This window comes from Garra rufa, chromosome 7 (genome assembly GCF_049309525.1).
Source record: "Garra rufa chromosome 7, GarRuf1.0, whole genome shotgun sequence".
Classification (NCBI taxonomy): Eukaryota; Metazoa; Chordata; class Actinopteri; order Cypriniformes; family Cyprinidae; genus Garra; species Garra rufa.
In genome coordinates this window covers 43,297,325-43,324,893 of record NC_133367.1, presented here as the reverse complement: position 1 = coordinate 43,324,893, position 27,569 = coordinate 43,297,325, and the positions used below count along the sequence as shown (strand labels likewise).

Here is a 27,569-nt window from a genome sequence, read left to right as displayed (position 1 = left end):
GCTAAAACCAGCATCCCAGCACAAAAACAGAACCAGCATATGCTGTTTTTTTTTCAGCAGGGTTTTTACACCAAAAGCCTCACGTCTGTACAGTAGTAAAAAAAAAAAAAAATCAACTCTTCAACAATAAAAAAAGAAAAACAAATGCTAGATTGTCTTGAGTCATTTTTGCTTATTAGTATGAATAAATTTGATCATAGAAGGTCGACAGCAAAGATACAGCAATACAGTTTGTAGAGATAGAGTTGATCATTTTAGTCTCAGAAGATGAAGAATATTAAGTTTAAATATAATTTCAGTAAGTTGGCTTTAAAGCCAACTTAATTAATATTAAATCAAACTTAACTACTTAAAGTCTTCTATGGAGATTGCAGACTTATGGGAAATGTCAATACCCTGTGGTATTCATCTATAAATAAACAGTAAACTAATAAACAATGTAAGAAACCAATTAAAAAGTTTCTCTAACACAGTATGGAAGTAGAGTTCACACAGTGTTTTTACTTTCGATTCGTCTGAGGGCGTTAATAACTTTGAGCTGATCGTCACAAGACTGAGGCATGTGATATTGATCAAACTATTAAGCACATTCAGCATTGTGCAGCAAAATGGAGATCGCTACTTTCCACATTTGTTTTGATTTTGTCTTCAGGGGGCGCTTAACGGCTCAGTGAGTCGAAGCCTCCATTAGGGCGCGTTCACATTTCTAAACGATTTTTGCATTATGCAAAACATTTAAACGTAATCAAATATAATCGTTCAAATGGTTTAATACCAATAAATAAGCCCTCTCGTGCAAATCAAAATCCGCTAGATCGATCACCGTCAAACTATTTTTGAAAATTCGTATTTGCTGAAATCAAAACGACTGTGATTGGTCAACCCCCATCAGCGCTGAGAAAAGTAACAGCTTTCTCGTGAACGCGCTATGGCGCAAGCGATGCTTCAGAAGCGATCTAAGCAATTTATTATTGTCTAAATAATGATGCAGAAACACATAAACTGCAACTGAAATAAAAACACACAGTGATTAGCTAAAATAGCTAAATTGATATTTAGACCGATCGCACCTGACCAATAGAGAACGCGTTCGGACGTCGAAGCCACGCCCACTTTAAATACGTGGTTTGTTTATACATCTCTTCCGTGATTCATCTCGGACATGTAGACTATCCTACGGTCCCCGCTGCAGAAATGGTTCACGTTTATAACTGTCACCCGTTCGCGTCTCAGCACATCGTAGCGGCGGAGCAGGAGCCCGGACTGGTGTGCTGCGGCGGCGGGGCGCTGTTCGTGGTGAGCGCTGGAGGCTGCAAGATCGAGGCGTATAACCTGCAGCAGGAGGGATGTCCGCTCATCTGCCGCTTCAGCAGCATGGGCTCCGTGCTCAGCATCCGCCACAGCTCCGTGGGTCAGTGACAGCTCAGTAATCTGAGTATAAGATGCCTGTGTGATTTACAATCACTGTCTTGAAGTACCATGCCTCCTTGTGAAAACAAAGTACACGGGAATATACTATAAAAGAATATACAGTTGAGGTCAAACGTTTACAAACCCCTTTTAGAGGCTGTAAAATGCTCATTAATTGATCAAAATGAGAGGGATCATATAAAATACATGTTGTTTTTTGATTTAGCACTGAGCTGAATAAGATATTTCACATAAAGGAGTAGTCCCCAAGAGAAAATAATAGTTCAAAAGTTTACATATGCTTGATTTTTAATACTGTGTTGCTTCCTGAATGATCCACAGCTGTGTTTTTTGTTTAGTGATAGTTGTTCATGAGTCTCTTGTTTGTCCTGAACAGTTAAACTGCCTGCTGTATCGCGAGAGGAAATAAATATGTTTTAGTCGCATGACATCGCTTAATGGAAACGCCATCATTTCGCAATACTTTTTATTCTGCGTTTTTAAAATATCGCCAAAGTTTTGCACAAATCTGTAATGGAAACGCGTTGTATTGTTGCATGTGAGTCCCTCAGTTGTCCTCAGTGTGGAAAGATGGATCTCAAAATCAAACAGTCATTGCTGGAAATGGTTCAAATACACAAAAAGGCTTGAAAACCAAAGAATTTGTGGGACCTGAAGGATTTTTCTGAAGAACAGCAGACAGTTTAACTGTTCAGGACAAACAAGGGACTCATGAGCAGGGCTCTACGCTTACTTTACTTGTTAGGAGGGCTTTAAAAATTTAGGAGCACAATTAAAATTTCAGAAGCCCATTTTAAACAGTTATTAAAAAATCTAATAAAAAATTAGCCTTCGAGGTGACTCCTTACAGTGATTTGCAGGGGAATTTTGTTTTTACCTTTTCATGTGTTTAATGAGGCTCAGAGGTGGCATGAGTGCAATCAAATTCATGAATTCATGTTGAGATTAATCTTTTTAATATAAATTTTGAATACAGAAATTTTAAATAACTGAAAAGATCTGCCAGCAGGTGGCGGCGAAAACTGATTTAATTACTGAATCATTCATTCATTTGATTCGTTCGAACAGTTGATTCATTCAGGAATAAAGCAAGTGTGTCTTTATAAATGGGAAATTGAATCATTTCACTAGATAAAAAAAAAAAAAAACACACATTCATAAACGAAACAGCTGTGTTTGAGTGGAGATGAGCAGCGCCTCAGTTGTGACTTGTTTCAGACCTTTTTTGATGAAGAAACGGAGCAAAAATCAGGCAGCAGTGTTATAGTCAGACAAAGTCACTTAATAATAACGTCTTGTTTATTTACCTGCTGTATTAAATCAATATCTCATTTACAAATTTTCTTAAAAATCATTAAAAGCTGTCACTCACGATCTCACAAAGCTCTATTATAATCAACAAAGCTCTCAATACTCTACTTATTTACACTCTTTGCACTTTGTTTATAAAAAGAATTCATGAGATATGTCTGTGATACATTACTCAACATTGCAAAAACGCATAGAAACCTTTGAAATAGTCACACATAGTAATTTTCAGTGAAATGGTGACACTGTAGAGCTCTGATGAGCAACTGTCACTAAACAAAAAAACACAGCTGTGGATCATTCAGGAAAAAAACACAGTATTAAGAATCAAGCGTATATTAACTTTTGAACAGGGTTGTTTTTATAAATTCAACTATTATGCCCTCCAAAGGCAAAGTGCAGTAACTACGCCAACACTGAAAACTGAGAAGATTTTTCGCCATATAGTCAAACATGTTGACAGTTTTAAGCCTCAACTCAATTTTGACCAAATGTGTAGTTACTGCGGTTTGCCTTTGGAGGGCAGTATTATTGTCTCTTGTGGACTATATGTAAACATCTTTTATGTGAAATATCTTATTCAGGTCAGTACTAAATAAAAACAACGCATTTTGTATGATTCCTCTTATTTTGCTAAAGTAATTAACATTTTGCAGACTCTGATATGAGAATGTAAATTTTTTTTATTTATTTTTTTATGTCAGTGGTTTCAGTGTTTGGCTGTGTTTTTTGTTTTTAGGGGACTACCTAGTGACCATTGAGGAGAAGAACAAGGCCACGTATCTCAGGGCCTACACTAACTGGAGGTACCAGGCTGCTGAGAAGACCCGAGTCGGGGTGCGTCTGTTGGGTCACCTCCTGCGGGGCTCGTCCTTCCGCGGAGCTCCTAAAGAGCAAATGGAGATCATTGAAATCCCTCTGTTTGAGCCGCCGCTGTGTATGGCTTGCTGCAGTCTTACTGGTGAGAACACTTTCGCTGAAATGCAAAAGTAACTGTTTTTATACATTCTTTGATGTGTTAAAAATGATTTTGATATTCTAGGTATTATCAAATGGCCAGAGTTTTGAGAACGCAGCGGACGTGAGGGACTATAATGCGATAAGAGCTCACTCAAGTACTGAGGAGCTAAACCATTGAGGACTTTATAAGTAATTAGTATCATTTTAAAGACTATTCGATGTTTTATAGGGAGCCAATGCAGTGTTGACAGAACCGGGCTAATATGGTCATACTTTCTGGTTCTAGTCAGAACTCTAGCTGCTGCATTTTGGACCAGCTGGAGTTTGTTTTATCAAGCGTGCAGAACAACCACCCAATAAAGCATTACAATAATCTACCCTTGAGGTCATGAACGCATGAATTAACGTTTCTGCATTTGACATTGACAGCCTATGACATAATTTAGGCTGCCTGATTTTGGCAAAAATCATAATCACGATTATTTTGCGCAATATTGTAATCACCATTATTTAAATGATTATGACAGGGTCCAAAACTTTATATTGTGATTAATTTAAAGATAGCAATACAGCGAGAAAAAAAAATACTGAATACTTTTATGCAAGTCTAAAGTTGTTAATAATGCTACAGAAATGGAATGTAATTATTTAAATGTAAAATAAAACAGCGTCTTCACTGTAATAGTTAAACATGCTTTGTTTCTTATTAAAACCACAAACGTCCTTCATTCAAGAGCAGTGAGTGATTTTTCTCTTGGTATTTTTACGTTTTATTCATATTAGGCACAGAGACGGCAGAAGGAATATTGTGTTGCTGCTTCAACCACACAGATCCAATAAACTGTTACACATGTGTTTTCATTCTCAACTGTTTATGATCATTTAAGACATAACTGACAAGCGTTTACATGAAAAATCACCAGGCGCCTCATTTTGAAATATTTCTGCACCCTGAGCTAAAAGAAAACTTTAAATGTCCGTGTTCTGCTCCGTCTTTGAGCGCAAACACAGAACAGCGCAAGTTTTCTTATGCGCTATTAAAAACACAACATCAAAGAAACATTGATAAAATAATCAAGCACGTCCCGTTTTATGAAAGTCACGTTACGTGATTTTGCTAATTTGCACGTGAAACTATGCTTTTATGGAGGAGCGCATGCGCACCAGTGGAAAGGGGGCGGAGTGGGGCGCAGTAATCATTTCCTTGATTACTGTATTTTCATGATCGTTTGAAGCTGAAATTGAAATCGAAACCGAATTTTAGATTAATTGCACAGCCCTGTGTCATAATTTCAATATGTTTTTATGATGGACAAATGCGGTTTTGCAAATGCTAGGAATGTGGCTTTTTCAAAGGAGAGGTTCCTAGGTTCCTAACTGATGATGACAAATTGACAGAGCAGCCATCTAGTATTAGACTGTGTTTTAGGTCATTACATGCGGAGGTTTAGGTCCAATAATTAACACCTCTGTTTTTTCAGAATTTAGCAGAAGGAAGTTACTCGCCATTCAGTTTTTTATATCAGCTATGCATTCTGCTTTTCAAATTGGTATATAAATATAGAGCTGAGTATCATCAGCATAAAAGTGAGCGCTAACACCATGTAAAGGTGTTACACATGCAAAGCGTAAAAAGTAATGGCCCTAGTACTGAGCCTTGAGGTACTCCATACTGCACTTGTGATTGATATGATACCTGTTTGATATGACAAAAAATAGGGGTGTGACGAGACACTTATCTCACGAGACTGGGTTCTCGAGAACGAGACGAAACCAGATTTAATTTTTTTTTTTTCAAGAAATCCTCAGTGAAGAAATATATAGGGAAAAATAGTATTTTATTCAACTAAAAAACACCATGTAGGTGCATTTTGATATGAATATGATATGATATGAATTATATGCAGTAATAACCATGTAAACTAAAGCTGCATGATTCTGGATGAACTGAAAAATTGTTTTCTTTTATAAATTGGAGATCACAATGCAGAATGCTGAAGAAAAAAGCTTTAGAAATCTAAACAAAATTACGTAATTTACTCGTGGTTCTGACAGAATGTTCATTGCTTAAGTCTATATTTGAACAAAAGTTTATAAAGTCAGTGTCTCACTTAATAAAGACTTGTTTCGTATATTTAATCTCTTGAATGTGTAATTCAACGATAAATACTTTTTTTAAACGTGCAGTTGTCGCCACCTCCTGGCGGAAGAGGATAAGCGTTACAATGCAAACGTGTTTAGACACTTTAGTTTTGATCGCTACTGTAGACAATAAGTGTTTATACCCAGACTATGAGCTTTTATCCTAGTACTTTTGTTATTTAAATGCCTTTAACAAGGAAACAGTGATTATTATGATGTTTTGAATGGACATTGTGATATTTTAATGATTAATCGTCAGATCCTGTGGGACACATCGGATCACTCGAGATCTCGTCACATCCCTAATAAAAATGCAAACTTCACTTCAGAAGAATATTCGTAGTTTTTGCGTGCAACTGAGTCTTCTTGTGTTACTTTGGCAGGCGATCTACTAGTGGGCTGTGCCAAGAGTTTAGTGGTCTTCAGTCTGAAGCAACAGACGCTGAGCGAGCAGCTCTCTGTGCTGGACTTCGAGAGGGTCCTGATTCTTCACATACAGGGATGGAGCCCGTCTCAGGTGGCCTTTTGTGCTGGATACGTAGCCCTTCAGACGGAGCTGGAGGTCCTGGTGGTGAAGCTCATCCAGCGGCAGAAGAGCAGCCGAGCTGCAGACGAACACGCACTGCTACCTGAAGATATCATGACTGAAACCAGCTTAGATGAAGATGCAGGTATTACTGTTAAACAAATGTGATCCTGGACCACAAAACCAGTTGTATATATGATTGCTTTTTTGTTATGCCTAAAATCATTAGGATATTAGGCAAAGATCATGTTCCATGAAGATATCTTGTACATTTCCTACCCTAAATATATAATTTTTGATTAGTAAAATGCATTGCTACTCGCTATTGCATTGGAATATTACTTATTTAGACACAAGGCTTTCATTTTATAGCAGTTTTAGGTTCAAAATATTTTGTCAAATATTAATTTATATAAAATAAAAATTGGTACTGTGCAATGTCTTTACAGTAAATTTAAACTTCTATGACTTTTTGATACTTTAATATTTTGAAATGTTTTCACTTCTTTAAAAAAGTCCAACCTTAGGTCTGTATTCCAAAGGGTTCATGAATTATAACTGTTTAAGTTTGGATAGTGCACTTATATATCATTTGAAAGCTTAAAACCTCGTGTGAAAACCATCTTTGTGTTCCTATTGGAAATTGCACTTTAAAATCTTTTAGTGGTCTCCTCCCCTCAGTGGGTGAAGTCAAGTGTCAGTACAAAATGTATTATGGTCTTTTAGAATATATATATTTTTTATAATCTTGACAAAATGCATATCATCGGAAAGGTCTGAGTCTCAAGATTCCATATTTGGAATATTATTTGTTGACAGAAGTAATATTGGCCGAGAAATTTAGACCTTGTGACGGAAAAATGCATAAAAAGATTTTGATCGCACCTGGTGGATGTAAAACCTCACAGGAACCTCACATTTTTTTCTGTCAACTTCAAATTTGGAACATAACTTACTAAGACATAACGCTTTAGTTTTAAAGCAGTTTTAGATTAAAAAAAATATTTTGTAAAATATTTAGTTTACATAAAATAAAAATTAATTTAAACTTCTGCAATTTGCAGATACGTTAATATTTGGAAAAGATTTCACTTCTTTAAAAAAAGTCCAACCTTAGTGCGTGTTCAAAACTGGGCGGTGACACTTAAAGGGTTAAAGGCAATTTTCTCAATTTTTAAATTCTAGATTCTTACTCAGAAGATTGTACTTTCTTAACAAACCTTACATTAATTCGAAGCTTATATATACAGCTTTCAGATGATATATAAATCTCAATTGAAAAAAAAGACTCTTGTGACTGGTTTTGTGGTCCTTGTTCACATATATTTCAAGACAGAGGCTGTGTGCATACTATGCTGGCGATTAAATTTAAGTCACATTTTTTTTTTGTAAAAAAGAGATGACAAAAGATGAATTCAGCCCCCTCCATGAGCAAGAGGACTTCTTTGTGTTCCCAAAGCATCAGGAGATGTTGGGTAATGACGCCCAGGAGTGTGGCATCTCTTTAGTTCTGGAGTGGACTGGTATGGAGGCAGAGAGCCGAGGGGACATGAGTGTAGTTTACGTTTTATTCAGGTATAGCAAACCGTTTTAAAAAAAGAGCTGCTTTTTAAATGTGGCATGTTTGTTCATCAGATGTCACCTCTCTGATTTGCCCTGTCTAGGAGGTTTGCGCCTGATTTCTTTCAAGGTTGCAGCGTTGAGGAGACGCACTTGCATTCCCTACAGCTCCACCCTATGTTTACTGGTAAGTGAACACCCCGTGACTACATTTACTCACCCACAGCCGTCTCTTTTGACCTGAGTGGTTTCCTCCCGCTGTCTGAACAGGTAAACAGGAAGAAGCCTCCATCTCTAAACGTGGGGAACCTACTTGTGTGTTTGTTTTCTTCTCCTTGCCGAACACCGGCTACATGTACAGCTTGAAGAACACAGTGGAGCTTGTGTCCACGTATCAGTATCCAGAAAAGGCCCATCAGGCCGTGCTCAGTGACCAGTTTCTCTACGTCATCACTAGGTAGGATGGGCAAAACAGCAATGAGTTGAGCATCTTTGCAAATCAACACGACTTGCCTAAAATAAAATCTGTAGACATTAAACACTCGATGCATTTCACATTATTAATTTAAACATTTAACCTAGATAAATGTGCCCTTGTAGAGGCATATCCAATCATTTGTGCGGAGAGTGTAAGCTGAAGCTCACTTCAGCAGGACATGGAAGTGCATTTTTTTCTTAATAACAGTGGAAACCTAAAATACGCCGTCATTTTTGCTCATTAACGTAAGAGTAATAGATCATTTGGAACTGCAAAAAGGTCTTTTATTTGTTTGCACTCACAATATCAACCAAACGTTGTGCTTTTGTAAAATAGCTAAAGAAAACAAACATGCGCTTTCTGCCGTGTCTGTCTTGAGGAGGAGCGCTTCACAAAAATGATCCGAAACTCAGTAAATATTTGCCTCACAGACATGATAAATATATCTATAGAATGCTTTAAATTGCTACTTTTAAACAAAATAATTTTTAACCTGTCTTCACATTTAACATGAAAAACATCGAAAAAACGTAGGCTTCAACTCTCAACTCAAAGTTAACTGGCTGATTTATGAGAAAAATGAAACGATGTTGGCGTTTCTGATGTAGGCTAAATATGTTACTTATTGTGACTTATTCACAAGATGTTTTATTGACTTTTAGTTTTTACTCTGATCGATCGATTTCATGAGACATGGTGTTTATTTTTTTTTTACATGCATTCAAATATTTTTTCATGTTTATTTTGTGCTGCAAATATTAAAAAGGAAAAGATCGTCGATTCACATGCCACTTGACCTGAGGCGAACATATTTATCTCACTACAAATTAAAGTGCGTAAAAACGCATTCATTTTTTTGTATTTTAGCATAAAATGGACAGAATTTATAGGCTGAGACTTGCGTGCTACAAATAAGGGATAGACTTGAAAACGTTAAATACTATTTCCAAGCATTTAACAGCTTGCGAATACTCGCGTAACGTTATGTACTTAAGAAAAATAAACAAGTTAACCGAGTTGGATCCCATAATGATTGTATTTTCATCAAAACATGAATGCAGTACAGTTTATTACTTTGTAATACTTTAGGAGTAATACTTTGCATGTGTTTCACTTTATTTTTTCAATTTTTTATTAGTAATTTTTTATTTATCTATTTTCTTTTTTTTTTAGAATTTGAAATATAAGACATTGTTCGATAAGTGAGATCTGTGTTTGAAGTCATTGAAAGCCCAAAAAGTAGTGCTTAAAAAGTCTTTGAACGTCCTGGAATTTCATTTTACAGTATCTGTATGAACCCCGGATCAATAACATTCATCTGTGGTTGTGTTTGCTGTAGGAATGCTCTCCAGTGTTTCACCGTCAGATGCAGTGCGGTAGCGGCTCGGGTCGATGACCCGTACATTGACACCACCATGAAGGTAAAGCAAGTCATCATGGGTTTTCGTGGTTTTGTATATTTTTCTCATATTTTACTCCTCTGACATTCCATGATTCTCAGTCGTCTAACTATTAAAACCTCTCATTGTAAGTATTAAACCTATAAAGGGACAGTTTATTGAACCTTTAGACAAAATATATATCTTTAAAAATGTTTCCTTAAGTGTTTGTTATGCAGTATATATGCAAATACATCAGCCTTTTATGACTCATATAGGGTGATATGTGACCCTGGACCACAAAACCAGTCTTAAGTCGCTGGGGTATATTTGTAGCAATAGCCAAAAATACATTGCATGGGTCAAAATTTTTGACTTTTCTTTTATGCCAAAAATCATTAAGAAATTAAGTAAAGATCATGTTCCATGAAGATTTTTTGTAAAATTCTTACTGTAAACATATCAAAATGTAATTTTTGATTCGTAATATGCATTGTTAAGAACCTAATTTGGACAACTTTAAAGGTGATTTTCTCAGTCTTTTTGATTTTTTTGCCTCCTCAGATTTCTGATTTCAAATAGATGTATCTCGGCCAAATATTGCCCTGTCCTAACAAACCATACATCAATAGAAAGCTTATTTATTGAGCTTTAACCTTATGACTGGTTTTGTGGTCCATGGTCACATATATGAAGCTTTTACTCAAACCGAGCAAAAATATCCATTTTGGTGCAGTCCATTCATGTAGACCAAAAAATAAGATGCATTTCTGATAGTTGTAAGGCAAATCAGTGAGATCTTTATAGACGGTTTCATCGGGCGCACGAGCCTGGACCTAAGTTAACTTCCGGTCTGTGTTTGTTTATCTGTCTGGTTCGTGTCGCGGGCTACAAACGCAGCTAATAATGAGTAATGAAGTTGGTCTCAGGTTATTGTGCTGTGGTGTGTGTTTCCCAAACATTTATTTATTTGTGGCGACCTGCCACGATATAAAAACCGACTGATTTTCCAATTGGAAATTGGAATTAATAGACTAATTAATTAATCTGTTAATAGACTTCGTTGAATAAACGTAATACACGTTTAAAAATCAAACCCAGGCGTGGGTGTTTTTATATCACTGTATTTCTGAAGAAAGGCTGTCTTTAGAAAATGTAATTTTCATTTCATCCTGCATAAGGCAGCGTTTTTAAATTAAGAGCTGCTTTGTCTATAGCCATTACCAGGGAAACCTCGTTTCTCGTGCTTAAAGCACCTCCTACTGGGAAGTAATGAGTTTGCATTTTTAATAAATCAGTCTAATTTACGCAGCCAACATATTTAGCTTGTTATTAAAAAAATAATCTACTCTAGAAGGACTTAGCTGTTGTTATTGATTCTATTTGGATGTCTACCGGAAGTTAAGTTTGGGCCACAAAAGCGCTCATGCGCAGTAACGTTTGTTTATGTTGTTGCCGTTGAAACCGTCTATAGTAGTATAGCAGACTACGTATATATAAAATGTAAATATGTTTTCATAGTTGCACACAGTAGTTTTCAGTTGCAAATGCGATTTAGAAATGCAGGTAGTAGGGCAGTAGTACTTCCATTACCCTTTAAATTGCGCAAAGTGAAATTGTGAATTGAAAATACTAGGGGTGTGCCAAAAAATCGATTCACAGAAAAATCTAGATTCTCATTTGCAACGATTCAGAATCGATCTGAAATGTCCAAGAATCGATTTAATAAATAAATAAAATCAGCTGGCTGTTCGCCTCCATTTTTGTAACTAGCCTATACCGACGTCACCACGCAGCCGGTTTTTGAACGTAAACGTGCGCGGCAAATCACTAAAACAAAGAGGAAGCAAATATGGATTAGAGGAAGATCCAATCAGCCCCGTCTTCACTTAAAGCTAAAGTTTGGCGGCATTTCGGTTTTTACCGAATGCCTGGAAGCACTGCGCTGGACATGACACACACAGTGCGCAAGCTTTGCAAAACGAAGACCAAGTACTTCGGCAGCACAACATATGCGCGTGCTCATATTACTAGGCATCACCCGGAGCTCAGCGACACGGAGCAGAGTCAGCCGCCAGCTGCAGACCATCGCACAGTGCAGTGCTTCACGAAACTCCCTGCCAACTCCGAGAGAGCAAAAAAAATAACTCGGTCTATCGCTTGCTTTTCATTTTGAAAGAAGCACTTTATTTTCATAACTTGTTATTCTTTAAGTTACTGAATCTGACTGAGAAATATTATTAAAATATTAAAATTATTAAAATTAAATTATTATTAAAATATATTGTTTTTTTTGTCTTCTCCGGTTGTGTTCTACATGATATTTGTGGTAAACTGCAACTTTCCTGGGAAATGCATCTATTTTCAACCATTTTGTATTATGAAGAAGCACTTTATTTTTGTTCCAACTTATTTTATAGCTAGCTACTAATGAGTAGCAATTGAGAACCAGACAATGTTTTTGATAAAAGGCACTTCCCTGAGAATTTAACTTAATAAATGTGAAAAAGCCACTTTAATGTCTCCGTTTGTCATTCTGTATAGCAAAGCAGATGAGAGTAGATCATGATCAGAAACCCAATTAGAAATCATTATGAATAAAATCGAATCATTTTGAATCGAAAATCTTTTTGAATCGAAAATCGATTTTGAATCGAATCGTGGCCTCAAGAATCGGAATCGAATTGAATCGTGAGATGGTAAAAGATTCCCACCCCTAGAAAATACGCCTAACGGAAACGCGTCAATTGCGCAAAAACTCCCATATATATCGCACAAAAGTTTTTACGCTCACATGAGGTGGTTTTCGTGCAATTCAAAAAAGGAATATTTGGCAAAACAGCAATGTAAACGTTTTTTTTTTTTTTTTTTTTCGCATTTACAGGTCACATTAGATTAAATATAGCCAAAATCCCACAAAAAAAAATGCTGCCATGACTTATCGCAAGAGGAAAAAAATAAAAAAATTACGTTTTAGTTGCGTAACATCAATGGAAACGGTCATTTCGCAAAACGTTTTAATCGACATTTATAAAATGGCGCCAAAGTTTTGCGCAAATCTGTAGTGAAAACGCTGTTAGTGAGTTTTGCATGTTCACTAATATTGACTTGAACGGTGTCCTATCAGGCCTGTCCACCCATCACGATGGAGGTGTGCGCTCTGAGGATCCAGCTCTTCATCGGGCTGAAGGTTCTCTGTCAGGACGGAAATCATATCGTTCTCCTGACGGCAGCAGATGTGGACAGCAAAGAGGACACGGAGAGACCAGCCCGCAAAAACACGTATGCGCCTCTTCACAACACATGTATATCCTTATTACTAAAAAAGATACTTGTTTCTCATACAGTTTGACTTTTTGAGTTTGGTTTGTCGTTGTTTCGTAGTGTCCTGTGTAAATATGTGGTGTGTAAATGGCCTGTAACTCTTATTGTAGTGAATCGAGGGAACACAGAACCCTGACAGGCATTTTAGTAGCTGTAGGTCTAGAGCCGTCTTCAACACCAACACTGGAAAGCCTTCTGTCCAGGTCCTTCTTGTAAGTTAGCCAGTAGCATGATTATAACAGTGGACCCTTCTTAAACAAACCCTAAAATCCCCCCCTAACCCACTGTGAGTGTTACCTGCATGCGGCTGTTTATAATTGATCTAACGTCTCAGATTTGTTCAAATGCAGAAATAAGATGACAACAAGACTTCCTCTTATTTAGAGAATCCTTTAATGTTAACAGAAACCTGTTATTCTTTAACAGTTTTTAACCAACCACAACTAAACTAATCCCACAATCCCTATCAGGCCAGCCATTTAACAAGTAATTCATCGTCCCAGCTAGGGGTGTGCGATAATATCGTAGTTGTTGTTTTAACAATGTGCGATTTGACATTATCGAGTATGCAAACATTACACACCTACAGAGTGCGTGCATAGTATACATTACATAAAGAAGTCTATAAGTGAGGTTAAACTTGTGCATGTATGCATTAGAGTGTGTTCTTTACTGTGTGATTCGGTCTACTAAAATGCATTTAGAATGTCACGTGATTTAAGAAAATGGATATAACATGTCTCACAAAAGTGATTACATCCCTCACACTTCAGCAACCATTTTAGTATATCTTCTCAAGGGACAGTGCTGTAGAAATGAAACTTGGATATATTTTAAGTTCAAACTTGTCCAGATTGTGTTAGCACCATTGTTATTTGGTTGTCTTCAGCAAACTGTTTGCGGGGTTTCTTGTGAGCCTGCTTCAGGCGAGGCTTCCTTCTGGGACGACGCCTATGCAAAGCCTCTAATAGCCTTGGCCATCTTTGTGGAGAGCACCATTTCTAATTCTCAAATCCTCAGAGAGTTGTTTGCCGTGAGATGCCATGTTGAACATCCAGTGGTCAGTATGAGAGAATTGAACTTAAAGCACCTAATTTGAACTTCTCTAATAAGATGCACACGTTTGTATGGTCCTGTCAAGCAGACAAAAACATAAACATGATGAATAGGACATGTGGCTTTGCATGGTTAAACAACATACTGCTGTTACCACTTTTGTTGTCAGCTATTTTGACAATAATGGCTGTATGTTGAGTTATTTTCAGAGGACAGTAAATCTATACTGCTATACAAGCTGCACATTGACTACTCTAGAATATATCCAAGTTTCATTTCTATAGTATTGTCCCTTGGGAAGATATACTAAAATGGTTGCTGAAATGAGAGGGGTGTACTCACTTACTGTATTTATATTATTTCATATATTTAATCAAAGAAAGAGGGGTTTTCTTTAGAAATCTGCATGGTTACAAGATACTGCTTTCATACAACAGTTCATTAAGAGGCTTACGTTTCAAACACCGCATTGCCTGCGTTTGCTCTATTTCGGCAACAAAAAATTATTACAAACGCAGCCGCTGCACTGTTTTGCGTCTCTGAGCTACATGAAGGTGTTTTGTTCCTGAATGAATCAACCATTTAAATGATTGAGTTCAGTCGCTCACTTGCTGTCACCTACTGGCGGTTTTAATTTCATTTAATTAAAATTTTTTTAACGTTTTGTGTTTAAAATATCAACGCTGTTTATGGATTCGTAACTGAAGTTTAAAGCTTTCCATGTCCCTCTTTGCTGCATTAAACTGTGTGTAAATACATCCAAATGCCATTTCAGACACTGATGCTGATGCTTTATAAAGGTAAAATGTCCATAAAAGGTAAAAATCAATTTAAACTTATTGGAATGTAATCATTTCTATCACTGCTGTGAACTGAGCACACAGAGTAGAGCTCTTCACAGAGGACCCGGGACCGGTGTGGGTTCGGGTCTATATTTTAAATGGTTAGCCAGGTCCGGGTCGGGTCCAAATCTATTACTTCGGGTCCCGGGTGTTTACGTTATCAAGCTGTCTCGTGCTATACGTGCAAATTCCTCCTTTAAGTTTCATAAGATGACCACTAGGTGCCGCAGTTGGAGCTCTTAGCATGTTTTGCATTGCTTTATCTTTACTGAAGAAGATACTGTTATTGAATACGCACGCAGTAAAGTTTACCGCATTCATTGTTCTGTGCCTTTTTGAAAAAAACAAATTAATAAATAAAACATTTGCACCCATTACAATCTGCGAAACGTACCATTATTGTAGTTCAAAAGGGTAAACACAACGGTCGAAGTTGACTTAGAGAAACAAAAGTATTGCATGCGGAAGTTTCAGCAAGGGATAAATAGATTTCCAGCATTAAAAATCGCCTGCAGTAGCTCTGCTGTTAAATTTATTTAAAAATGGTTATCCCTCTACAGGTATGATAAGCTGTTCATCCAACTTGGCTGTGCTTTCAATGTTATTAAGGGAAAGGATGAAGCTGATTGGTTGGTTCATGTCACATGACCTGCGATGCGCTTGCGGCATTCTGAAAAGTTGAGATGTTTTTATCTTTCGCAACTTATTTATAGTTAATAGCAGTTTGCTGTGCAATATGTGCCGTCTGTGTCTTCCCAGCCGGTTTCGGGTCCAACTAGTACATTTAAGGTATTTCTCGGGTCTTCACGGGTTCGGGTCACACTTTAACGTAAAATACGGGGCCGGGTCGGTTCCGTCCAGCACATTTACGGGTCTCTTCGGGTTCGGGTACGAATTTTTGGATCCGTGAAGACCTCTAACACAGAGTATGAAGAATATTAAAAGCTTAAAAATATCTGCACAGTAACACACTCGGCAATATGTTATCTAATTACCGTTATCGATAAAATCCCCCAAAATATTTTTTGCACACCCCTAGCCCCAGCTAGGTTTTGGTATTTGTCTAATGAAGTAACATGTTCCTACACATGTAGAGCAATGTCTGTGGGCTAGAGGTGCAGTCATATTTGCAATTTTGAAATTCATTGAAATGATCAGTGTATTGATGTATGAAGCACAGCTCACACAGAAGTTCAAAAAGCCCAAAATTTCAGGTCTGGATTCCACTTGAAGTGACTGGATTTTGCCTGTAAAAATTCAGCAAACAACGTAAATGTGGCTGCACCTTAACTCAAGGAAACACGAGCAGCAAATGCAACTGTGCAGTTATGATCTATGACTGTTATCTTGTTCTTCTGCGTTCCTCAGATCCAGGAAGACCTCCGTCTGCAAACCCACAGAGCCGGCTGACAGCGGTCATGGCTGGAATATCTACGTCATCAGTTCTGTGTCCACACTGCAGCTCTACAGAGAAATAGTACTGTATCTTCAGCTGACATATAAAAACTGATTCAGTTATCACACACCATTTAGAGCCAGACAAATGTAGAGGTCCTGTGATCAGATTCCAAATATTAGGTACTTGTAATTAGTGTGTATTACATTTTAAAATGCTCACAATCAGATTACAGGAACTTTTAAGTTGGGATGTAACGGATAGATGCCACTTATAGAACCGCTTGCGGGAAAGTTGTACAATTCGGCACACTGATAGAGGACAGTGTTAACATTAACCACAGCAAATTTGGTTTCTCTAGTGCCACCACTTGTCTACTCAAGTTTCACTCATGTTTTTGCTAATAACTTTTGAACCATAAGGCACAGAATCAATTTTTTGAGTCCTTGGCTCATGCAGAGTCGAATGAAGTCCAATTTTTTTTTACATTTTTAATAGTTTGTAAAACCTTTCGAACTCGTCCTAAACGGTTTGTCTGATTTTCACCAGAATTGGCTCAGATCATCTTCAGACCATGCTGGCAAAGAGTTATGGAATTCAAGTTGATTAGTCAAACCGTTCTCGAATAACGCGCAAACGAATTCTACGAAAAGCGTGCAAAAATGGATGTGAGGCTATATCTCCGCAACGGTTTGGCGTATTGAGACCAAACTTGGTGTGTGTTATAACAAGCATGACCTGAAGCTACCTGCACAGGTTCGGCGCAGTGCTCAGGCAATATTACAAATGGCTATTTTAGCTTCTGAACTACTTCTGAATGGTTTGTCCAAAAGTCACAAAACTGGTCTCATTAATGCGAGTTGAATGATACCCAATTTTTTCATGCTATTTTAAATTTTGTAGTAAAATGCGATATTTTACGAATGCATTGACATTCAAGGAGCTTGAGAAGTTTTGAGCCAGTGCCACCTAGTGGTAAAATCAAATATTCAAATGCTTATAACTTATTTTCACGGGAGTGACCTTTTTAGACTCCTGAATCCTTGCCGACTCCAGCGATACCAAACATGCCAGGTTTTGCCTTATGGTTTGTGCAACGTTGCATTTTAGCCAACATTTTGAAAGTAAGTGGCAAAAAAATGCAAACAAAGTCAGTCATCGGTAATTTTTTCTCTTCTTCTATAAAAAAAATGATAACTCCAAAACAAAACGAGATATTTTCACCAAATTTGACACGCATATGTATGAGTACACTCTAAGGACACACACCAAATTTGGTGGGATTGTGCGTCTTGGTGGCGCTATAATTGAACAAAACATGAAATTGCCATTGGCTACAATAGAGTATTATGATAAAAAATGCTACATTTTATGAATGCGTCGGTTTACCATTACGAAACTTTGCATGTACCATCGAGACCATGACCTGAAAGTACTCATAAAGTTTTAAGACAGTGCCACCTTGTGGTCAAAAGTTATAATGAAATTTAAATTTGTTATTAATTGGATTTCCCACATGCTGCATGTTTTCAATGTAAAAATTCCTCACTGTCTTTATCAGGTGGAATACAGTAAGCGATACGAGCAGTCGAGCCCGTTGTCTCAGAGCTGCATTCACCTGCTGAGTGAAGGTCACCTGCTGCTGCGAACGGCACTGATCAGCCTACAGGACTGTGAGTCTGAGGAGAAAGCACAGCTGCAAGAGGCCTTTCAGGAGAGCTGTGCACATATAGGAGACTGCTTCAGCAGGTCAGCTGGGTCTCATGATCATGTGATCGGTGTTCAGTAATTGCCATCGCCATTCTTTGATTTCATGTTTGATTTGCAGGTTTGATAAGAAGGACTGTCATTTGGCTCTTCCGTACTATAAGATGTCAGGCCTCACTGTGACTGATGTTATCAAGAGGAATATGTCCATGAGCAGCGTCACAAACGGTTACGGCAAAGGGTTTATCTTCTTCCTGAAGCATTCGATCTATGAGGAAACCATGGAGGAGCTTAGCAAGGTACCAAATGAAACGCAAGTGTCTCACAGATGGTAATTTTAGATATGGCGATGCATAATTTTAGATATTATGTTTTCATAACCTAAACATTGGCATATAAAACATTTGCTGTAACAGTCATCCTATGTTGTTTTCTGTGCTGTAGGACATGGCGGATAAAGTCCTGGAGATCTTTAGTATGACTGAACCCGCTCAGCTTCCTCATATCGTGAGCAGCCCCTCCATGCTGAACGCTGATCCTGACGGCGCCATGACCCACCTGAAACAGCTAGAAGACTCCGGGGCCCCGTCCATCACCCTGTCCCTGTGTACAGCCTCCCTGGCCCTGCGGAAGGGTGACCTGCACAGCTACAGGCAACACATGGACCGCCACGCAGAGGTCGTTCATCAGGAGTTCATGTGGTAAATATAGTTATTATGTGAAGCACATCTGAACTCAAAAACATGTCGTCTCCAGATGCTGCAAGTGTACGGCTTCATAGAAGAGCCCAAACTGCTGCTGCGTGGCAGAGGGAAGGCCGTGCTGCCCACTATACTGGCCCAGCATCTGCACGACACACAGGAAGGCCTGCTGGTGGCGGCGGTCGTGGCGCTGCATGAGAACAGTAAGATCAGACTTGAGGAGGCCGATCTCTTCTTCCAGGTACATGCAGCAGACAGAAACACGTTTGTGTGTGTTTAGCGTTCTCATATCTGTGTGTGTTTTTCTTTCTCTCAGGAGAAACATATTTTAGTGAAATGTCCCAGTTTTAATGCAAGTACAAATCTTAAAAAAAAAAATAAATTCTTAAGTAAACTCACACAGTTTTGGAAGCCTGTTTCCGCCACTGAGTAAAAAATATCAAATGTAGGCCCTAATTGTGACTTTTTGGTAGCGAATTGCATGATGCAAAATCGCAATTTTGCCTTTTTTTTAGAATTGCATGATGCAGACTCGCAATTCTGACTTTTTTTTTCTTGCAATTGCAAAGGTACACCTTATAATTCTGACATTTAGAATTGCATGATGCAGACTCACAATTCAGACTTTTTTTTCTTTTAATTGCATGATGCAAACACGCAATTCTGGCTTTTTTTCTTGCAATTGCAAATTTATACTTTATAATTCTGACTTTTTTAGAATTGCATAATGCAAACACAATTCTGACTTTTTTTAGAATTGCATGATGCAAACTTGCTATTTTGACTTTTTTCTTGCAACTGCAAATTTACACTTTATAATTCTGACTTTTTCTTTTAATTGCATGATGCAAACTCACAATTCTGGCTTTTTTTACAATTGCATGATGCAAACTCGCAATTCTGACTTTTTTTTGCAATTGCAAATTTACACTTTATAATTCTGGCTTTTTTAGAATTGCATGATGCAAACTCACAATTCTGGCTTTTTTTACAATTGCATGATGCAGACTCGCAATTCTGACTTTTTTTTGCAATTGCAAATTTACACTTTATAATTCTGGCTTTTTTAGAATTGCATGATGCAAACTCGCAATTCTGACTTTTTTTAGAATTGCATGATGCAAACTCGCTATTTTGCCTTTTTTTTAGAATTGCATGATGCAGACTCGCAATTCTGACTTTTTTTCTTGCAATTGCAAATTTATACTTTATAATTCGGACTTTTTTAGAATTGCATGATGCAAACTCGCTATTTTGACTTTTCTTGCAACTGCAAATTTACACTTTATAATTCTGACTTTTTCTTTTAATTGCATGATGCAAACTCACAATTCTGACTTTTTTTTTTTGCAATTGCAAATTTACACTTTATAATTCTGGCTTTTTTAGAATTGCATGATGCAAACTCGCAATTCTGACTTTTTTTAGAATTGCATGATGCAAACTCGCAATTCTGACTTTTTTTAGAATTGCATGATGCAAACTCGCTATTTTGACTTTTTTCTTGCAATTGCAAATTTACACTTTATAATTCTGACTTTTTCTTTTAATTGCATGATGCAAACTCACAATTCTGGCTTTTTTTACAATTGCATGATGCAAACTCGCAATTCTGACTTTTTTTTGCAATTGCAAATTTACACTTTATAATTCTGGCTTTTTTAGAATTGCATGATGCAAACTCGCAATTCTGACTTTTTTTAGAATTGCATGATGCAAACTCGCTATTTTGCCTTTTTTTTAGAATTGCATGATGCAGACTCGCAATTCTGACTTTTTTTCTTGCAATTGCAAATTTATACTTTATAATTCGGACTTTTTTAGAATTGCATGATGCAAACTCGCTATTTTGACTTTTCTTGCAACTGCAAATTTACACTTTATAATTCTGACTTTTTCTTTTAATTGCATGATGCAAACTCACAATTCTGACTTTTTTTTTTGCAATTGCAAATTTACACTATAATTCTGGCTTTTTTAGAATTGCATGATGCAAACTCGCAATTCTGACTTTTTTTAGAATTGCATGATGCAAACTCGCTATTTTGACTTTTTTCTTGCAATTGCAAATTTACACCTTATACTTCTGACTTTTTCTTTTAATTGCATGATGCAAACTCGCAATTCTGGCTTTTTATTAGAATTGCATGATGCAGACTCGCAATTCTGACTTTTTTTCTTGCAATTGCAAATTTACACTTTATAATTCTGGCTTTTTTTAGAATTGCATGATGCAGACTAGCAATTCTGACTTTTTTTCTTGCAATTGCAAATTTACACTTTATAATTCTGGCTTTTTTTAGAATTGAATGATGCAAACTCGCAATTCTGACTTTTTTTTTTAGCAATTGCAAAGGTACACCTTATAATTCTGACTTTTTTAGAATTGCATGATGCAAACAATTCTGAGTTGTTATTTAGAATTGCATGATGCAAACTTGCAATCCTGACTTTTTCCTCAGAATTGTGAGAGAAACTCTGAGAAAAAAAGTCAGAATTGCAAGTTTTGCAGGATTGTGAGATAGAAAGTCTCAATAATAACCTTTTTTTTAAATTTTATTTTATTTTCAGTGGCTTCCATTGACCAGAAAAGGTTTTTTATTATATGTATAATTTTAACTGCTGTATTTTTGTTTACTTGGTTTTCATTTTGTTTATGTAACATGTATGCCATGAAGATTGCTTTAGATGCTGACTTGGCAATAAACTAAATAACTGCTACTCTCTCTCAGGAGCTGTGTAAGGATGGTGTGGAGGCTGAGAGCAGTCCTCAGTTGTTGGTGGATTTCTGGGAGGCTCTGTTAGTAGCGTCCTCTCATCAATCCATCATACAAGAGCTGCTGTTTCGTCTCACGTCTGTCTATATCGACCGCATCACGCGCAGAGATCAATCCGGCGTCAAAGCCCTCAAAACGGCGGAGGATCTGGTGAGCAAGATTATGTTAATATAGTGTGCTATTGTGAGTGGTTGTTTACACATTGCTAGTTGACTACTGGAGTGTTGTGGGTGTTTTCTAGGGCAGTGGTCTGATGACCAGCAGGGGGCAGTAAGTGCTTGGGTGTCTACAAAAGAGTTTAGAGAAAATAGTGTGACAAATGTAAAAATGAATAGATAATAAAATATGATTAAATAATGAAACTTTTGATTAAATAATAAGTAATAAGTAAGTGCAGTACTATGTAGTACTATAGACAAACTGTACTAATGATTAGCAAAATAGTGAATAGAAAAAAGATTTCCAAATAATAATTTACACATGTATTTGTCCATAACTTGAACGTAACAAAAGTTATTTAAATTAATAAAAAAAAAAATCTAAATTAGGTATAAAGAAAGTCATATTCCTTGATAGTTTGAAATCTCTCAAATGTTTGTCCAGATAAACTCCTGCTGTCATTATGGGATGCTGTATCCGTGGGTGAGCATCCTGACTCCGGTCCTGTTCAACATCAGCCATGACCACCAGGAGGACCTGCACAAACTCCAGGTGTGGACTGATGTAGTTCTCTCTTTCTGACAAACAATATCACTAAACTAGATTGAAAAGTTTAACAAACTATAGGTTGGCTTCAGAAAGTCGGATAAGAAAGTTTAAAAAGTTTTAAAGTTTTAAAAGTGTTAAGTTTGAGGGTTTTCAGTCTGAAACAGTTTGAAATTTAAAGTAGTTTTAAAAGCTTAAAGTTTGATTAATTGATTGATAGATGATCAACATGATTGATAGATGATCAACATGTTGTTAGCATTAATTAGCATGTTGCTCACATTTTTACGGCATGATTAACATGTTCCTAGCATGTTGTTAGCATGATTAGCATGTTGTTAACATGTTTTTAACATAATTAGCAAGTTGTTAGCATGTTTCTAGCATGGTAAACAGGTTGCTAGCATGTTTCTAGCATAATTAACAAGTTGCTAGCATGTTTCTAGCATGATTAGCATGTTTCTAACATAATTAGCAAGTTGTTAGCATGTTTCTAGCATGGTAAACAGGTTGCTAGCATGTTTCTAGCACAATTAACAAGTTGCTAGCATGTTTCTAACATAATTAGCAAGTTGTTAGCATGTTTCTAGCATAATTAACAAGTTGCTAGCATGTTTATAGCATGATTAGCATGTTTCTAACATAATTAGCAAGTTGTTAGCATGTTTCTAACATAGTTAGCAAGTTGTTAGCATGTTTCTAACATAATTAGCAAGTTGTTAGCATGTTTCTAGCATGATAAACAGGTTGCTAGCAGGTTTCTAGCATAATTAACAAGTTGCTAGCATGTTTCTAACATAATTAGCAAGTTGTTAGCATGTTTCTAGAATAATTAACAAGTTGCTAGCATGTTTCTAGCATGATTAGCATGTTTCTAACATAATTAGCAAGTTGTTAGCATGTTTCTAACATAATTAGCAAGTTGTTAGCATGTTTCTAACATAATTAGCAAGTTGTTAGCATGTTTCTGGCATGATAAACAGGTTGCTAGCATGTTTCTAGCATAATTAACAAGTTGCTAGCATGTTTCTAACATAATTAGCATGTTGTTAGCATGTTTCTAGCATAATTAACAAGTTGCTAGCATGTTTCTAGCATGATTAGCATGTTTTTAACATAATTAGCAAGTTGTTAGCATGTTTCTAACATAATTAGCAAGTTGTTAGCATGTTTCTAACATAATTAGCAAGTTGTTAGCATGTTTCTAGCATGATAAACAGGTTGCTAGCATGTTTCTAGCATAATTAGCATGTTTCTAACATGATTAGAAAGTTGCTATCAAGTTTCTAGCATGATAAATAAATTGCTAGCATGTTTCTAGCACGATTAGCATGTTTCTAGCATAATTAACAAGTTGTTAGCATGTTTCTAGCATGATAAACAGGTTGCTATCTTGTTTCTAGCATAATTAACAAGTTGTTAGCATGATTAGCAAGTTGCTAGCATGATAAACAAGTTGCTAGCATGTTTATAGCATAATTAACGTTTCTAACATGATTAGCAAGTTGCTATCAAGTTTCTAGCATGATAAATAAATTGCTAGCATGTTTCTAGCATGATTAGCATGTTTCTAGCATAATTAACAAGTTGTTAGCATGTTTCTAGCATGAAAAACAGGTTGCTATCTTGTTTCTAGCATAATTAACAAGTTGTTAGCATGATTAGCAAGTTGCTAGCATGTTTCTAGCATGATAAACAAGTTGCTAGCATGTTTCTAGCATGATTAGCATGTTTCTAACATAATTAGCAAGTTGTTAGCATGTTTCTAACATGATTAGCAAGTTGCTATCAAGTTTCTAGCATGATAAATAAATTGCTAGCATGTTTCTAGCACGATTAGCATGTTTCTAGCATAATTAGCAAGTTGTTAGCATGTTTCTAGCATGATAAACAGGTTGCTAGCATGTTTCTAGCATTATTAACAAGTTGCTAGCATGATTAGCATGTTTCTAACATAATTAGCAAGTTGTTAGCATGTTTCTAACATGATTAGCAAGTTGCTAACATGTTTCTAGCATGATAAACAAGTTGTTAGCATGTTTATAGCATAATTAGCATGTTTCTAACATGATTAGAAAGTTTCTATCAAGTTTCTAGCACGGTTAGCATGTTTCTAGCATAATTAACAAGTTGTTAGCATGTTTTTAGCATGATAAACGGGTTGCTATCTTGTTTCTAGCATAATTAACAAGTTGTTAGCATGATTAGCAAGTTGCTAGCATGATAAACAAGTTGCTAGCATGTTTATAGCATAATTAACGTTTCTAACATGATTAGCAAGTTGCTATCAAGTTTCTAGCATGATAAATAAATTGCTAGCATGTTTCTAGCACGATTAGCATGTTTCTAGCATAATTAACAAGTTGTTAGCATGTTTCTAGCATGAAAAACAGGTTGCTATCTTGTTTCTAGCATAATTAACAAGTTGTTAGCATGATTAGCAAGTTGCTAGCATGTTTCTAGCATGATAAACAAGTTGCTAGCATGTTTATAGCATAATTAGCATGTTTATAACATTATTAGAAAGTTGCTATCAAGTTTCTAGCATGATAAATAAATTGCTAGCATGTTTCTAGCACGATTAGCATGTTTCTAGCATAATTAACAAGTTGTTAGCATGTTTCTAGCATGATAAACAGGTTGCTATCTTGTTTCTAGCATAATTAACAAGTTGTTAGCATGATTAGCAAGTTGCTAGCATGTTTCTAGCATTATAAACAAGTTGCTAGCATGTTTCTAGCATGATAAGCAAGTTGTTAGCATGATTTTAACATGATTAACAAGTTGCTAGTATGTTTCTAACATGATTAACATGTCACTAGCATGATTTGGAAGTGACTACCATGTTTTTAGCATTACTAGCATGTTGTTAGCATGTTTTCAACATGATAAACATGTTTTTACCATGATTAGCATGTTTCTAGCCTGTTTATAGCATGATTAGCATATTGTTAGCATGATATAGATAGATAGATAGATAGATAGATAGATAGATAGATAGATAGATAGATAGATGAGTTTGAATGTATTATAAATCTAGTTGATAGAAGGTCAGTTTGATTGAGTCTCAAGGGATTGTGGGAGTTTTGTCAGTTGGAGTTTGAATAGTGTTGATCAGTTGAACATTCCCTCAATGTAAGTCTATGGGATTTTTCCCAGTTTTAATCCTCATTTTGAGGAAAAGCGTAAGTCGGATCAGTTAGAAAAGATCCAGCAGCTGGAGTCAGATCAGTCTGAAGATCTGGCCTGAGTTTGGAGTTTGTAGAGTTAAAGCTCGAGGAGTTAGAGTTGAACATTTTAGTCTCAGAAGAAGTTTAAATAGCATTTTCTCAAGTAGTTTGTTGCTCATATGACTACGGCAGTCTCTGCTGTGCGGCCCAACGCTGGACGTCTCCTCCATCCTGCCTCTGCTGGAGCAGCTGTCCGACTCCGACAGCACCGGACTCAGCGTACATGTGCTCTGCTCCACCAGACTAGGACAACACCAGAGAGCCATCGACAGACTTTTAGACCGATGCCCACAAGCCATCATCTCCTACGCCAACCATGAGCTACAGAACGACAAACTGGTAACAAACCCAACCTTTGTGCACTGCATTCTCAATATGACTGGCCAGAGTAGTCATAAAATGAACTCAAATTGTTAGAAGAATTTGAAACACAATCAATCTCTCTCCAGTCTCTGTGGTGGCAGAAGCTTTTCCCGGAGGTCTGTGAGAGGATTAGGAAAACAGGAAATGACACCGTCCTTCTCTCAGCACTCAAAGGTAGCAGCCGTTTTATCCTTCCGATGTCAAAACATGACTTAATGAATTGTGCTGCTTATGAAAATGTCTTTACTTTTGCAGAAACTCTGGTTGTGGCGTCCAAAGAGTTGAACCCGCTGGAGTTCCTGGACTTGTTGCCGGATGACGGAACGGCTCATTTCTTCCTGCCGCATCTACTTGAATGCAGCCAATGAGATCTCAGATCATTTAGCATTAATTTTAGACAATCAGTCAAACACTAAACCTTTTTAAAGACAAGTCTGGATCTACAGTCTTCCTGCTGCTGCTGCTTTGAATGCTGATAGCCAAAGAAATACTTTGTTCATCTCATTATTCATGAAGTACTCTCCTTATTATCAGAACAAATATAGACTATATATATGTACAATTACTTGACCCTTGATTTTGATTGATTTTTTGATTGTTAGGCTTGTACTGTTTTTGTCTGAATGTTTGTCAGATATTTGTGTGCACCTTACCCATAATGCAGCTGTCATCTCAGTTCATCTGATTTCTCAGATTGAACCTTATATAGTGTCCTTTTTTCATTAAATTATATTCAAATACAAAATCTTGTGTGGAGCTCATTTTGTAAATATTCTTGTCCGTGCATATTTGTTATATTTTAAAGCTACAGTAACACATTTCATGCCTTTCTTTTCGTACTTAACCTATGTAATGTCTTTTTTGATCTTATTGTCTTTCTTATTATCTTATTTGATCTTTTATTGACCTTTCTTGATCTTATTGTGCACAAAAAACAGGGTGTCCGCGGGGTTGTAAAAGGTAGTAAAAGGTAGTAAATGAAATTGGCCAAAATTAAGGCCATTAAAAAGTATTAAAAAGTAATAAACGTCATCTGACGAGGTATTAAATTTTCGAGCCCATTTTTTATTTTATTTTTTGTAGATAAATTTTCTATTTGTGTTAAGTGCAGGCCTTTCTTCTAAAATTTGCGTGGATTTATTTATATGTTGAGAGTAGGACCTGAGGATGTTCGTTCGTGCGCGCGCTGAAACAAACTGGGTACCCGGCTGGCTTGCTGCCAAACATGTAACGTTAGGCGAGCTCGCTTCAAATCGCGTATGGAATCAAATAGCCACCAAGCCAGGATGCGCGGACGTAGCGAGCAGCTTTTCATATCAAAAGAGGCTTAATTATAATTTTAAGAGGTCTTACATTTGGGTACAGAAAGACGAGAATCGCGATAGGGCTGGATAAAACTAAGAGGCAATGATGTCATTGAATAAATATGCATGCTTCACGTTTTAAAGTTAAAATGCTGCACGGATGTCTTTATATGAATGTATCTGAAGGGAACTGACTGTCCTCAGAAACATGTCGTTGGCATTTTCATTTCATGTCTGATAAAACAGCGTTAATGCTGATTTCATTTGTGTGCAGCCGTTACTAGGGAAACCGTAGTATTTCAGCGCTACTAAAGCGCCCCCTCGTGATTGAGAATTAATTTGCACGTCCAAATTTTCAGCTGTTTTTAGTCAGATTATTG

The 27,569-nt window shown here is 36.7% G+C and overlaps 1 protein-coding gene across 1 annotated transcript; it reads left to right on the top strand.

Annotated features, from left to right (window-relative positions):
* The first annotated feature begins 1,137 nt into the window (after window positions 1-1,137).
* On the top strand, window positions 1,138-26,630 carry LOC141338486 (BLOC-2 complex member HPS3-like). Its single transcript, XM_073844051.1, has 18 exons — window positions 1,138-1,411; window positions 3,479-3,700; window positions 6,225-6,512; window positions 7,765-7,942; window positions 8,032-8,114; window positions 8,198-8,384; window positions 9,745-9,826; window positions 12,912-13,066; window positions 16,375-16,483; window positions 17,964-18,151; window positions 18,231-18,408; window positions 18,554-18,787; window positions 18,866-19,051; window positions 21,543-21,737; window positions 22,191-22,298; window positions 25,655-25,861; window positions 25,972-26,059; window positions 26,141-26,630. Exons 1-18 carry the CDS (start codon window positions 1,195-1,197, stop codon window positions 26,251-26,253), a joined length of 3,018 nt encoding a protein of 1,005 aa, XP_073700152.1. The 5' UTR covers window positions 1,138-1,194; the 3' UTR covers window positions 26,254-26,630.
* The last annotated feature ends 939 nt before the right edge of the window (window positions 26,631-27,569 follow it).